Source organism: Anser cygnoides, chromosome 19, assembly GCF_040182565.1.
Source record: "Anser cygnoides isolate HZ-2024a breed goose chromosome 19, Taihu_goose_T2T_genome, whole genome shotgun sequence".
Taxonomy (NCBI): Eukaryota; Metazoa; Chordata; class Aves; order Anseriformes; family Anatidae; genus Anser; species Anser cygnoides.
Window position 1 is genome coordinate 43,367 of NC_089891.1, and position 14,798 is coordinate 58,164.

The 14,798-nt window shown below is 41.0% G+C and overlaps 1 protein-coding gene across 2 annotated transcripts in view; it reads left to right on the plus strand.

Moving 5' to 3' along the window:
- GLP2R (glucagon like peptide 2 receptor) overlaps nucleotides 1-12,741 on the plus strand; it is a 54,740-nt gene extending 41,999 nt beyond the window's left edge. Inside the window, exons 14-17 of one of the 2 annotated variants that reach the window (XM_066980333.1) lie at nucleotides 524-662; nucleotides 4,341-4,382; nucleotides 10,387-10,761; nucleotides 11,138-12,741. In XM_066980333.1, coding sequence (XP_066836434.1) covers nucleotides 524-662; nucleotides 4,341-4,382; nucleotides 10,387-10,725 — 520 coding nt within the window. In that variant the 3' untranslated portion in view covers nucleotides 10,726-10,761; nucleotides 11,138-12,741. The remainder of the gene's footprint in view (nucleotides 1-523; nucleotides 663-4,340; nucleotides 4,383-10,386; nucleotides 10,762-11,137) is intronic. The other variant, XM_066980332.1, reaches the window with a different exon arrangement.
- Nucleotides 12,742-14,798: the final 2,057 nt, after the last annotated feature.

Here is a 14,798-nt window from a genome sequence, read left to right on the forward strand (position 1 = left end):
CACTAGTGACCAGCTGCCAGATTTAACTCCATTCACAACAACACTTTGGGCCTGGCCATGCAGCCAGTTTTTTACCCTGCAGACAGTACATCCATTCAATCCATGAGCAGCCAGTTTCTCCAGGAGAAAGATATGGGAAACAGTATCAAATGCATTGCTAAAGTCCAAATATACAACATCCACAGCCTTTCCCTTGTATTGTTTTTAGAGTTCAGGTTAGTAAGGCAGGACCTGCCTTTCATAAACCCATGCTGACTGGGTCTGATAACCTTGTTCTCCTGTACGTGTTGTGTGATGACTTTCAAGATGACCTGCTCCATCACCTTCCCTTACACCAAAGTCAGACTGACAGGCCTGTAATACCCCAGAGCCTCCTTCTTGCCATTTTGTAGATCGGCATCAAATTTGCTCATCTCCCTGGTTAGCAGAAAAATAATTTCTGGAATATTTTCTTTGTAGATCCATTTTAAACTTTGTACCAAGGATGTTGAATAATATCATAATCAAACATTTTCTTTTTAAGATTGGCAAGATCTACACTTGTTCTGATTCCATTGTTGGGGATCCATGAATTTATATTTACCTTCATCACTGATGAACAGGTGCAAGGACTTTCAAGACATATCAGACTTTTCATTCAGCTGACAATGAGCTCATTTCATGTAAGTACTCTTTTGCAAGTACTTTTTAGGGGTCAGATACCCACATATGTATGTTGTTCATTTGTAGATGCCACAGACATACAGTATTCTTTTTTAATGTTATACTCCAGCCTGTAATGTCTTAAAATATAATGTTAGACTGAGATGATAAAAAATTCACAGAGTGAATTTCACATGTGAAAAATCTTCTAAAGTTAAATGAGATTTGTCAGTAAGCTTTCATGGGTGAAACAGATAGATGGACTAGCATCTGCAGACAGAAAACAATTTCCCCACCTTGGAAACAATTTTTCCACAGTCAGTGGAGTGTTTTAAAGATATTTGTGCACTTGACTCCCTTTCAGATACCCTGCCTTTGTAGGGTGTAAGTATGCACAAACTTGAAACAGTGAAAGAAACTGTAAAGTTCTGGCAGCTCTGCACCCTTGTATCTTGGGCTGCAAACACGAAGGTGTGAAAGAACCACACTCAATTACAATGGTTAATGCTAAGTAGTCCAAATTCCACAGCTAGCTATTACTGAAAATGAATGCTGTTTCTTAGATAATCACTTATGCACAAGTATACGTTTCACTGTAACTATTTGTTTTACAGTTCAAAAACAACAAAGAATGAAAATGCCAGTCATTCAGCACTGTACATAAAGCACTGCTGTCTGCTTCAATCTGTGTTATATAAAGTTGCTGAGTAATGGGTGTTTTTTTCATGTAGTACTCCTGTTAAACTACCTGCTTAACAAAGTTGTCCTTTGCCCATGAGAGATGATATATGAGAGATCAGTGAAAGCACTCTTGCCCTGCTATATCTTCCTGCCTTAACCATCTTGGTGATATAGGACAGTAATGTTCAGGTCTCCTTTCTTTAATGTGGTGCTCAGGAACATCTCTGGCCAGAAATCCTTATTACTCACCAATTCATTTATTTTCGACATACCTGTGCACTCTTCTATTGTCTGAGACATGAAGCCATCAAAACACTTTCCCCACAATTTATTGTAATCTTTGTATTTAACCTGTAGGTATGCACTGGTGGATGGTGTATGCATCAATGATTTGACACTGTTATTGAACCTCTAATGAAATATTTCCCACATAGCTTGAGGGGAAAACTATCCAGGCAGGCAGAAGGGAGTTCATGTGGAATCATCCCTAAGAGGACTGATATTGTGTGGAAGTACATGTTCCTCAGATAAACATATCCTTACTTGGAGAGATTGCAGTGTCTAGATGTTATTTTAAGCAACACAACCATTTTAAGTGAAAACTTTATTTACTGGCTTTTAAAATAAGACTGATATAGAAGAGAGCTTACTCATCCCTGCTAGAAACTTCATACCATTTAGAGGAACATGCAGATGCTCTGATATATGGCAAGTTTAGAAGAAAAAATTCTTTAAAAAAAAAAAAAAACAGAGATCTTAGGCAATGATTATTGCAGATTCTCTTTTTTAGCCACAGCATTATTTGTTAATTAAATATCAGAGAAAAAAAAAAAAAAAGAAAGAAAAAAGAAGAAAAAAAAAGAAAAAAAAAGCATATAAACTGGACCTGGACCCAATTACATTTCTTTTAAAGCACAGTTAAACTGTTTTGCTAAAGAAAACCAGTTATCTGGGATCTCATCTGGAGGTTTAACTCAAACATTTTCAAAAATCAAAAAATTAAATTCTAAATAAGAGTTCTTCTCTAGCTATGATGGTTTTTTATTTCAGAAAGTGGGGCAATCTCATCATCTTGGCCAGCTGGTGCATACGGACTGCACAGGATAAAATACTGGCTTATGGTATATTAAATACAGTTATTTAATGAGTCATTTATCATATTTTTATTACCAATAGAACTGGAGGACAATTATGAGGCTTACACATGGATGTACCCTTTCCTGTTGGATAGCATGCCAATGAATATTTCTTCTGAATTTCTGCTGCTTCTTTTTGCTTCATATTCTGATCATTTGGAAAGTGTATTCCTTGGAAGTCATTACATAGAAGAAAGATTTCTAAGAACAAAGTTCTATGTACGGCAAAGGAAGAAGCATTAAAAAAATCAGGATATAAAACAAACAGCAAACATGAATAATCAGCTGAATTTGCCATCAACTAATGTGAATTTACTGTGTTTCTGCCTGTCATTGCATGTTCTACTTTTGCAGCAGCAGTGGATTAAATTCACACAGAAATTTACAAAACTATATTCAACATAGAGGTGCCATCAGTACTCACAAACCTTTCTCCTAATCTGGTGACTTTCCACATTTCTGGTAATGGGTATTACCAAGCTTGTGACATAGCAGCACCAAGTAATTCGGCTCCTATTTCTGCTTGTGGTGCCTGTGGGTCCAAATTCAGAGTTCATGCTCAGAATACATACGAGCAAACAAAAAAACACATTACAGAACAAGATTTTCATGGAATTTCTAACCAAAAAGAGAAGCATTTCTAAATAAAAGGCTGCTTTTTAAACCATTTAACTTGGTTTTTTTCATCAGAACCTTTCTCTGTGGAACGATACTTAATGATTTTTTTTTTCATATTTCTGTGAAATAACTCAGATGCAGAGAATTATTTAAACGTTACATTAATAAATGGTATAGCAAAAGTGCCTAGATCTTGCAACCACAATCCAGGTGAAGCATGAAATATGGTAGAATTAAAATACAGGGATAAAGCAATTGTAACTTCTATCTCTCCTGCCCTTATTTCACTCATGTGGCAGACAGACTGTTCTTTCTCACACTTACTGGACGTATGTTTAAAGAATAGATGGTTCCAGACTTTTCAGGATTGCTAGAAAAATTCACTGTTGTTTCAGACTGCTACTGGTCAATGAATAAAAAATATTGAAGCTGCTGTATACATTAATTTCTTTTTAAGATTTTGTATGAGAAAAACAGAAACACCTCTGGAAAAAAAGTATGAATGTGAAAACAGATGAATGATATCAACTGGTTATGACACCTTTTTCCTTGTTATATGAACATTGCCTTGGGATTGATAATCAACAGCATTATTCTCTTCATCAGAACCTGTGCCATAGATGTGTTTAGACATACTAAAGGAAGTTCATTTCCTGAAGCAATTGCCATAAATCTGTACATTTGTGCCAGACTGTTAGTCTGAGATGCACACACATAAGCTGTTTTGATTTGAGATCAAAGACAGGGAGGAGGAAAATGGAATTTTCCTTTTTTGGCTTATTTGGCTTATTAATTTTTGGCTTATCTTAAAACACATTTGATTTCTAAAATTTCAATTTTTTTTTTCTTAAGGTGTTTACTTAAATCTGTTTCACAGGAGAAATGACATTTCAAAATAGTCAGAACACTTAATATATCTGCATTTTTGGATGTTTTAATAAGTCTGCAAATAGCAGTTTCAGTATAGCAGTGGTAGTCTTAAAAATAATGTGGTAAAATGTAGATAAAATGTAAGATCAGATGGGGTTGTATAGGCTCTTTGCTTCAGCATCTGCACCAAAACACCTGCAATTGTGCCCTGATTTTGCTAAGGCACCATAGGAAAACAAGTTAATAGGTACCTCACTAATAAGAGAAGACAGACAGCTCGTTTCCATTCTGAAAATTAGGAAGCGTTGTTTATATTTATGACTTTAATAGTAATGACATCTCTAAACTGAGACTTCAGGTATCTAACTTTTCCTTATTGTCTATCTCTTACAGGGTTTCTTTGTAGCAGTTTTATATTGCTTTGCCAATGGAGAGGTAAGAGTCACTTAATGATATAAATTTTTAATTGATTAACGAAATATATTGACACCAAGAAGGATGAAAATACTGACTAGCTCTGGTTATTTGGGAGCACACTTGCATTCTTTTAAATTGATATAAATGTTTTGAACAAAGAAAGCAGCAAGACCTCTCAGGTCTGTATTCAAATACAAGATATTTCCGCTAAAGCTTGTGTTACTATGTGACACTGTGGGGGTATAGATGTGTGTGAAATACCACTAAAGGCTTATGATCAGCTACCTAAACCCCATTCATTTACACAGATGAAATCTCAGACTTCATGTTTGACCCTTGCTTTGCTTACCCCTGAAGTCTAGGCAAAGATGCAAAATTTGGAGTGTTTTAATATATTAAAAAAGTTCAAAAATACATTTTCATGTGTGCACTTCACAGGACATCTCTAGATTTGATATGAGGACATTTCTTGGCTGGAGATTAACTTTTGTTAAGCCTCAAGAGTCATATGGGGGGGTGTGTTTACTCCACGCCAGGATTTAGGCAGATCAATAACGGCAATTTTGCAAGGATATGCCAGCAGGAAATCACAGAACAACTCAGCAAGGGACCTCAGGAAATAGTTAGACCAACTTCTTGCTCGGTGCACTGTGAAAACTGAATTCAGAGAAGGTTGCTCAGCTATTTATCCAGATGAGCTTTGAAAATCTCCAAAGAAAGGTTCTATCACCTCTCTTGTCCTCTGCTCTGGTGCTTCACTGCTCTCAATAGAAAACATATTTTCTGTAGTTCCAGTTAGAACTTCTATTTTCATTTATGACCGCTGTCTCTTGTATCCCTACAAAGCAACTCAGTAGAGTATCTGGCTCCATCTGCTCCATGAATTCCTTATAGATTATATTTAAGCCTTCACTGAAGTCTTCTCTTCTCCAGAACGAACAAGTCCCTGTCATTCAACCTCTCCGCAAAGGGGAAGTTCTCCAGCCTTGTTATCTGCCAAAAAAGGCCAAGCTTATCAGCGTACTTCTTGTACTGGGAGCCCAAAACCAGATGCAGCATTCAGATGTGACCCGTGGTAGTTTTATTCTGCTGGGCAGCTGAGCTCTACCACAACTGCTCTCTCACTCCCCCTCCTCAAAGGGAAAGAGGGAGAAAATATGATGCAAAGGGCTCAAGGGTTGAGTTAAGGACAGGGAGATCACTCAACAATTACAGCGACGGGCAAAACAGGCTCAGAGTAGGGAGGTTAGTAAAATTTTTTGCCTATTACTAAGAAACTAGAAAAGTGAGAAACAAAGGAAAGAAGACAAAAGTAACTTCCCCCCACCCACTCTGTTCCACCTGCTCCCCTTGAGCAGTGCAAGGGAATGGGGGAATGGGGCCTGCGGTCACTCTATACCACTTTGTCTCTGCCGCTCCTTCTCAGTCACTCTCCTCCCCTGCGCTGTGGGGTCCCTCCCACGGGATGCAGTCCTTCCTGAACTGATCCTGCATGGGTTTCCCACTGGCAGCGGCCCTTCAAGAACTGCTCCAATTTTGGGTCCATACCATGGACCATCCATCAGGAGCAAACTGCTCCAACATGGCTTCCCCCAAGGGCAGAAGATCCTGCCAGGTCAACTGCTCCTGTGTGGTCCCCTTTCCGTGGGCTACAGGTCCAGCCCAGAATCTGCTCTCACAGGGGTTCTCCACAGGTTGCAGCTTCTTTCAGGCAACATCTACCTGCTTCACTGTGGACTCCTTCATGGCCTGCAGCGTGAAAACCTGCTCCACTGTGGTAGTTCATGGGCTGCAGGGGGACAGCCTGCTCCACCAAGGGCCCCTGCACAGGCCACGGGGAAACTTCAGCTCCCATGCCTGGAGCATCTCCTGCCTTCCTTCTTCAATGACCTTGATGTCTGCAAGGCTGTTTCTCTTTCCTCTATCTCCCAGCTGCTGTTGTGCAGCATGGTTTTTTTCCCCTTTTCTTAAATATGCTCTCACAAAGGTGCCAACGACATTGCTTATTGGCTCAGCTCTGAGCAGCAATGGGTCCCTTTGGAGCTGGCTGAGACTGGCCCTTATCTAACATGGGGCAGCTTCTGGATTCTTCTCACAGAAGTCCCCCTGCAGCCCCCTGCTACCAAAACCTTCCAGCATAAACCCACTACATGGCCTTACAACTACTGAGAAAAGGAGGATAATTTCTTTATTTAAATGGTTGTGCTATACAGCCCAGTGTACTGGTATCACAGAATCATAGAATATCCTGAGTTGGAAGGGACCCATGAGGATCATTGAGTCCAACTCCTGGGTCCCCAAAGGGCCACCCAGAAAATCAGACCAAGAGACCGGGTGTCTGAGAGCGTTGTCCAAATACTTTTTGAATTGCAGCAGGCTTGGCGCCATGACCACTTCCCTGGGGAGCCTGTTCCAGTGCCTGAACACCCTCTTGGTGAAGAATCTTTTCCTGATACCCAGCCTGAACCACCCTTGTCGCAGCTTCAAGCCATTCCCTCAGGTCCTTATCAGAGGTCATCAGTGAGCAGAGGTCAGCACCTGCCACTTCACTCCCCCTCTTGAGGAAGTTGTAGACTGCAAAGAGGCCTTCTCACAGTTTTCTCTTCTCCAGGCTGAACAAACCAAGTGACTTCAGCTGCTCCTCATACATCTTCCCCTCCAGAACCTTCACTGTCTTAGTAGCCCTCATTTGGACACTAACAGTTTTATATATTTCTTATACTGTGGCACCCAAAACTGCACACAGTACTTGAGGTGAGGCTGCACCAGTGCAGAGTATAGTGGGACAATCCCTTCCCTTGACCAGCTAGCAATGCTGTGCTTGATGCACCCCAGGATACGGTTGGCCCTCCTGCCCACCAAGGCACACTTCTGGCTCATGTTCAGCTTGCTGTCAACTGAACCCCCCTAGATCCCTTTCTGTGGGGCTGCTCTCCAGCATCTTGCTCCCCTCCTCCCCCCAGTCTGTACGTATAGCTAGGGTTGTCCCTCCCCAGGTGCAGAATCCAAGACTTGCTCTTGTTAAACTTCATATTGTTGGTGATTGCTCAGCTCTCTTATTTGTCTAGATCCCTCTGCAAAGCCTCACCACCCTCGACAGAGTCAACAGCTCCTCCCAGATATCTGCAAACTTGCTCAAAAAACCTTCAAGTCCTACATACAAATTGTTTATGAAAACATTGAAGAGGACTGGTCCTAAAATAGAGCCCTGGGGAACCCCACTAGTGACAGGTAATCAGCCTGAGGCAACCCCATTTACAAGAACCCTCTGGGTCTGACCCATCAGCCAATTGTTCACCCATCTTATTATGCTTTTATCTAACTGTATTCTGGTCATTTTGTCCACAAGGATACTGTGAGAGATGGTATCAAGTAATGGACCAACATTATCTCTGGTCCTTTTGCTGTTAACATACTTTAAAAAGCCCTTTTTGTTGTGCCCCACAGTACTGGCCAGCTTCAACTCTAATTGAACCTTTGCAACACAAATTCCCTCCCTACAAATGCGAGCATCATCCCTGTAGTCCTCCCTTATCTCCCTACCTTGCTTCCAGTAGCCATACTCTTTCTTTTTCCACCTAAGCTCTTGAAGAAGTTCCCTGCTCAGCCAGGCCGGCCTTCCGCGTCTCCTGCTCGACTTCCGACATGTTGGAATTTCTTGTTCCTGCAGTCTTAGGAGGAGGTAGTTAAAAACTGACCATCACTGTTGGACCCCAATGTCTTTAAAATCAGTTTCCCAGGAGAGCTCACTAGCTATTTCCCTGAGCAGTCTGAAGTCTGCTCTCCCCCAGTCCAGGCTTGAAGTTTTGGTGTCAGTTTTCCTCCTGTCACCAAAGATTGTGAATTTGACTACGTCATGGTTGCTATGACCAAGCTGGCCACTTCACCACCAAGACCCTCCCTGTTTACAAGGCACAGGTCAAGGAGGGCACCTTTCCTAGTCGGCTCTCTTAGTACCTGTACCAAGAAGGTATCATCAAGGTGCTTCAGGAATGTCCTGGACTTGTTTGTCTCAGGTATGTGATATTCCCAGTTGACATCTGACAGGTTGAAATCCCCCGTAAGGACAAGGGTAGCTGATCTAGAAGTATCTCTCAGTTCCTTAAAGAATAATTCATCAGTGTCGTAATCCTGGCTTGGTGGTCTATAGTAGACTCTCACAATGACATTTCTTTTATTTGTTTGTCCCTTGATCCTTACCCAGAAGCTCTCAGTTGCATTGTTGGCAACTGCAAGCTCCGTAGAGTCCAGCCTCCGTTACATAGAGTGCCACACCCCTGCCTCATCTGCCCTGCCTGTCCCTTCTGAAGATACTGTAACTGTCCAGTGTAACACATCAGTCACAGGCCTCTTCCCACCAGATTTTGCTTATGCCAATGACGTTGTAGCTCTGGGACTGGACCAAGGCTTCTAGATCCTCTCGCTTGTTTCTCATGCTGTGTGTGTTTGTATAGAAACATTTCAGATGTGCTTCATTGAACCCAGCCCCTCATGGGGCAGACTGAAGGGTCTTGCTAGCATGCAGTCTCTCAAATATTGGCGTTCAGTCCCATAACTGGTGGGCCTGGTTTTGTCCCTTTCCCCCTTCAAATCTAGTTTATAGCCCTATTGATCAGCCCTACTAACTCCTGGGCAAAAATTCTTTTCCATCTCTGAGAAAGGTGCTCCCCACTGGAAGCCAGTATGCCTCGTGTCATGTAGACCTTACCATGATGAAGAAACCCAAAATTATACTGGTGGCACCAGCCTCAAAGCCATGTATTGATCTGCTGGGTCTGGCTGTTCCTTTCAGTATTGATTCCCACTACTGGAAGGATGGAGGAAAACACTACCTGTGCACCTGATCTTTAAGCAATTGCCCCAAAGCCATAAAGTCCCTTTTGCTCACTCTTGGACTTCTCTCTGCTACCTCATTACTGCCAATGAGAAAAACCAATAAGGGGTAATTATCAGAGGGCTGTACCAGTGATGTGTCATCCTTCATCACTGACACAATTGCATGCAGCTTTTGCCATTATCACACTGACTTGCTACAGGCCACTTCAGGATATGAGGCTTATGTAGGCTGTGGAATTCATCTCACAATTTTAAATATTTTCTAACTTGAAGTCCATTGTTTACACTTCCCTTATGGTCTGCATGGGTACAGATATCCACTACCTGCACTAAACTGACACTTATCCAAAATCCGTAGCATTTAACAGCCTGGCACAGCCAGCTGATGTGGTACACATTACACTGACATTTGAACATGACATTGGACACCTTCTTAAAGGCAACAGAGGAGATGAGCTATGTAGAAAAGGTAGGGTATATGCTCCTAATATTTAACAAGGAAACCTGGAGCAATTTCTGAACTGCTTAAGTAAAACAGAGAGACGACACTTGTCTGCAGCGCAAGAGCACTTGTCTAAGTCTAACTTTTATGAAGGGCACAGAACTACTAGCACCTCTCAACATCAGCTAAAAGTTGTTCTTTGGGGCTTTTAACTCCCTGGTCAGCTGAGCCCTCAGGCTGAAGGTTCTGCTGGTAAAGCAAGGGGACATTCAGTGAAGACATTCAGTACTGAGAATTTAAGGCAAGCTGCCAAATAACAAGCTTCAGCAAAACAAAGCAAATATTCAAGCATAACACTCCAGAAAAGCTACATGGTCCTCATTTCCATAGCCCTTGGACTTTTCTCCTCCTCACTTCATCAGGTAAATATGAAAGTCAGTTGAGCTCTCCCCTTATACACACATCAGGATCACAGTATATAAAATTACAGAGAGAGATTCAGGGGCTACAAAAACCTTTCCTAAATTAGAGTGAAGAAGCCTCCAGGCTGTACTCTGAAGACGGACAGCAAACAAGCCCATTTCTGCCATACAAGGACCTCAAAAGCTGTGAGGTGACCCCCAAAGGGGCAGAAAACTCAACATTTCCACAATCCCTCTCATTTTACAACTAGTGTTTGGATTAGCAGACTGCAGGGTAGTCACAAGGCATCACCATGGATGGACTTTTTTCTTCTTCTCCCAGGTGAAAGCAGAACTCCAGAAGCAGTGGTCCCGCTTCCTGCTGGCAGACCCCTTTGGCTGCAAACTCTGCTTTCTTGGAGAAAACATAAAATATCTCAGGAAATGTTCACAGAAACAGAAAAAAAAGCACCCAAGCAGCAAACACTTGTGCCTGGAGGAGAGTGAGCCCTGGGGCATGAAGCTCCAGCAGGTGCTGGCAAACCAGAGGACAGACCAATGCTCGGAGCCAGGCTGTAGGCTTCCATCTCATCTGCGGGCAAGTGTGTCAGACAGCAGTGAAGGAGAAGTCACCACTGGAGAGACAACTGAGGAAGTGGTCTTCGAAGAAAGTGAGATTTAGAAAGCAGTCCACTGACAGCACCTATCAACAGCCATGGTATTTTGAAAGATCCTCTTCTTTCACCTCCAGGCCGTACAGATCTCTGACATGCTCAATGCAAAGAGAAAGCAGACATATTACTTGCTAGCAGTTAATACCCCACATGTCCCTGTTTTCTTAATCTGAGAAAAATCTGAATGTTCCTAACCTGTGCAGCCAGGGTGGAAGTGGCTCAATGGATCAAAAAAATCCTTTGGGTCTGCCAGTCTAGATGATAAATGATGCTGAGGGACATGTACACAGGGGAGCAGGATATATGCTGAAAATGAACAGATTCTGGTCATTGTGTCCCCTATCAGCTTCATCCATACATGTCCACCATTCTATTCACATAACAGAGAAGTTGTTAATTATTTGTTTTTCTCTTTTTCAGCTGTATATTTCACAGAGATACGTGATTCGAAGACTTTTTCTCTCTGCCAACTGAAATCATCCCCCATCTCAAAAAATCAGTTTCAGGTCAACCCAGATACATTCTATTTAAGCAACATGGAATAATTTATATATAAAGAAAGCTCGGGATGAAACAAACTTTTGCTTGTATGTTTAAACTTCTTACCTTACAGTTAGTGCTGGAAAAGCCATTATGAAACGAAAGACCAAAAAGGTTTTGTTCTTTTTTTAAATGCCCAAATGAAACATTTTGACAAACATTTTTGTTTTATTTTCATTTTCATTGTTTTATGACACAAGCCACGCACTTTGATGCATTTTCAGGTTTGCTCTGTCTGTCCTGCAGATATCCTTTATGATTTGGCCCAAATAATAATATTTATGTCATTGGGGGAAATGTGTTGCTTCCACCTGAAGTACCCAAAATGGATAATGGCTATGGAATTGTAAGAACATTGTGAAAAACATCTTCCAGTATTTAACAAGGGTCATGAAGGAATTCTGATTGTCAAATATAGGTCACCTGGAGACCTGAGTAATTCAGGTTTTTAATATTCAATGAGCCGGTCTGCAAGTTTGTATGCACGAGCCACTTGACATACTGAGAGAAGAAAAGAAAAGGGCAAAATAAAGATTAGCAGACAATATTTACCTACAATATAAATGCATACCCCAGGCACAAACACGTGTAATTACCTAGCTCACATCTAGTTACATAGCATTTGTTATGATTATTTCCTGTGCTTTACTGGCAAACGCACTAAGTGCTAGCATATGTCATAAAACCAGATGATCTTTTCCAATCTTAATGATTCTATGATTATATGAAAACATCAAATGTCACCTAAACAATGTTCAGGGCTGCTCATGGACTCCATTGTCCCACCACTCCTTCTCTTCACCAAGTACCAACAATGCAGCTGCCCTGGCTTTCCCTGTGTCTGCATCTCCCCATGGTGCAGCTTTGTCCTTAGATCTCCACTGACAGCTTTACAAATGGCATTTTTCTGCGATAAGCTGCCTATGTCTTTGATGTGTTGTTTGAGCAGACTCAGTTTATGAAGCTTATGTAACTTAGTAATGTTTTTTGAAGTATTTTTCAGTCTGCAGATGTTCAGACCTGTAAATGTTACCAGCTGTGACATGCTGCTTTCTTGCAGAGACCATATAAATTCATTGACTAACACTAGATCAAGACTACGTTTTAACACTAAGATTTCTGGTACTTTTAGAAAAGTATTTCTTTTACAGTTTTATCAGTGACAAGAATTTAGCCTCTTTAATCAATACGAGGCTGTATGTTTAGATAAAATATTAATTAAATGTAAATATTAAAACATTTTGAAAATACATCTTTAGTTTTTAAAGGCTTTTTACTAGAATATCTGCTTTGTTTATTATAACATTTTATTGCAATGGATTACCAGCACCAGACACTACATATCTGCTGATGCATTTTCCAATTTAAAAAAGACTGATTTCTCCCAGAGACATTAAGATATTTAAAAGCTTTAAGTGCTTTAGGATACATTTTACTTGGGTGCTAATAATGTAAAAATTGTAAGAACTTTGTTCTCTCTCAGCAAAATACCTTTTATTTTAGAGTATTTTTAGTGGTCAAAACTAACAAACAGTTTTCTATGCTCTCAACAGCAGGCTCTGGTGATTTGTGTTTTCTCCTCTCCCTTGATGGAGAAGGACTCTTTACTTGGGTAGATAACGATAGGACAAGGGGGAATGGTCTTTAAAAGAGGATAGATTTAGATTAGACATTAGGAGGAAATTCAGTGTAAGGGTAGTGAGGCACTGGAACAGGTTGCCAAGAGAAGTGGATGCCCCATCCCTAGAGGTGTTCAAGGCCAGGTTGGATGGGGCCTTGGCCAGCCTGGCATCCCTGTCTCTATTGGCAGTGGGGTTGGACCTCTTTAAGCTGCCTTCCAACCAGAGCCATTCCATGATTCTATGATTCTATGATTATGTGCATGATCTTTTTGCCTTTTTTAGTTTATAAAAATCAACTGTTTTTGCATATGTAGACCCTGGAGGCCAAGTAAAAACCATCATCATGTGAGTTCCTTCAGAAAACATGTTTTTAAGTATATAAATCAACAAGTTTCTTCATCAAAAATATATATTTATTTATTGTATCGGTAAAGTACAAAAGTTGTTAAATGTGGATGGCCACACACGATGTATCTTTACAGAAATATTACAGGCTCCTCAATTTTAAACAAAACATCAAGCAGTTCAGAAGACAGCAACAGACTTGAAAATTTAAACATATTAAAAGAGTCAGCTGCTTCCCTTCTAGGGATGAGAAGGTCTGCAGCTAGGTCCCGCCTGGAATCCATCTCCCATCCCTCGTGGAGTTCTGAGGCTGCCAGAGGGATGCTGCAGCCAGGGGAGGTGGCAAAAGGAGCTGTACCAGACCCTTTGGGTGGAAGATAAAAGCCAGACAACTAGCCAGGCTTCCTACAAGCATACAGACTGGAGACACAGAAAACTGTTTAGAAATGCCTTGGGATAAAGGACAAGAAATATGATCTTGCTCTGATGAAAAAAGAGGTGCAGGAGATAGATCGATATGAATTAGTGTTTCTTTGTGATTAATATTTTGTGTAAATTACTTATTCCATTTGCACATTGGTTAATTATAAGGTAACATAGTGTTCATCCAGGAATTTATGTTTGGGCAGACCTAGTAACAGAGTTTTCCTCTTAATAAATTGCTCACCTTTACTCTCCAGATTACTATTGTCTTCACCTTACCAGAAAGACAGATGTGAGCTAAAGACTTCTTCCTGCTTGATGAGAGAGGCCACCCTCCTATGGTCCTGTTGAGTGTGGTCTCTGCTGTGTCAGCTCATCAAGTAAAGCAATTGGAATGTTCATGGTCAGGACATAGAGACAACCAATGATAAAGCCTGATTCCCCCAATTTGGAAGTTGTCTTAGACAAGGATTGTCTATTGACAAGGATTTTGTTTTCCATCAAAACTTGTGGGACAAAAAAAATAAATGGAATCTCAAGCCCAGATTTGCCTGTGGAGTTCATCAGAGCTCTCCCACTAGATGTATTGTGGTAACTGATCTGATTCGTATGAATAAGGTTTATGTAATCTTAACAATCTCTTGTGAGAGATGCTTTTTTTTTTTTTTAATATGTTTTACTACAGATAAAATACAGTCTTCCAGACACAATGGCTCCTTCTATGGCCTGAGATGTCAACTATGTGCTAATTATAAATGTGCACTCAGATTCTTTGTTTAAGTATATTATTTCTGCATATCAGGGTCTGTCTTTCAAAGGTTCAAACAGTAAAGCACAAACACCCCTGTCTAGAACAGCCTTGTTATTTGTCATTTGTGCCTTGAAATCAGTAACACAGGATTGGATTTTTGAAATACAGAATAAATCTGGTGGATTAAAAGAGATGTACCGGTGTATTGGGTTTACGTGACAAGGTTTAGGTAGCGGGGGGCTGCAGGTGTGGCCTCTGTGAGAAGAGTCCAGAAGTTGCCTCATGTCAGATCAAACCAGTTCCAGCTGGCTCCAAAAGGGACCTGCTACAGGCTAGAACTGAGGCAAGAAGCAACATTGGTTGTGCCTCTCTGAAAGTGAATTTAAGAAAGGGGAAATAA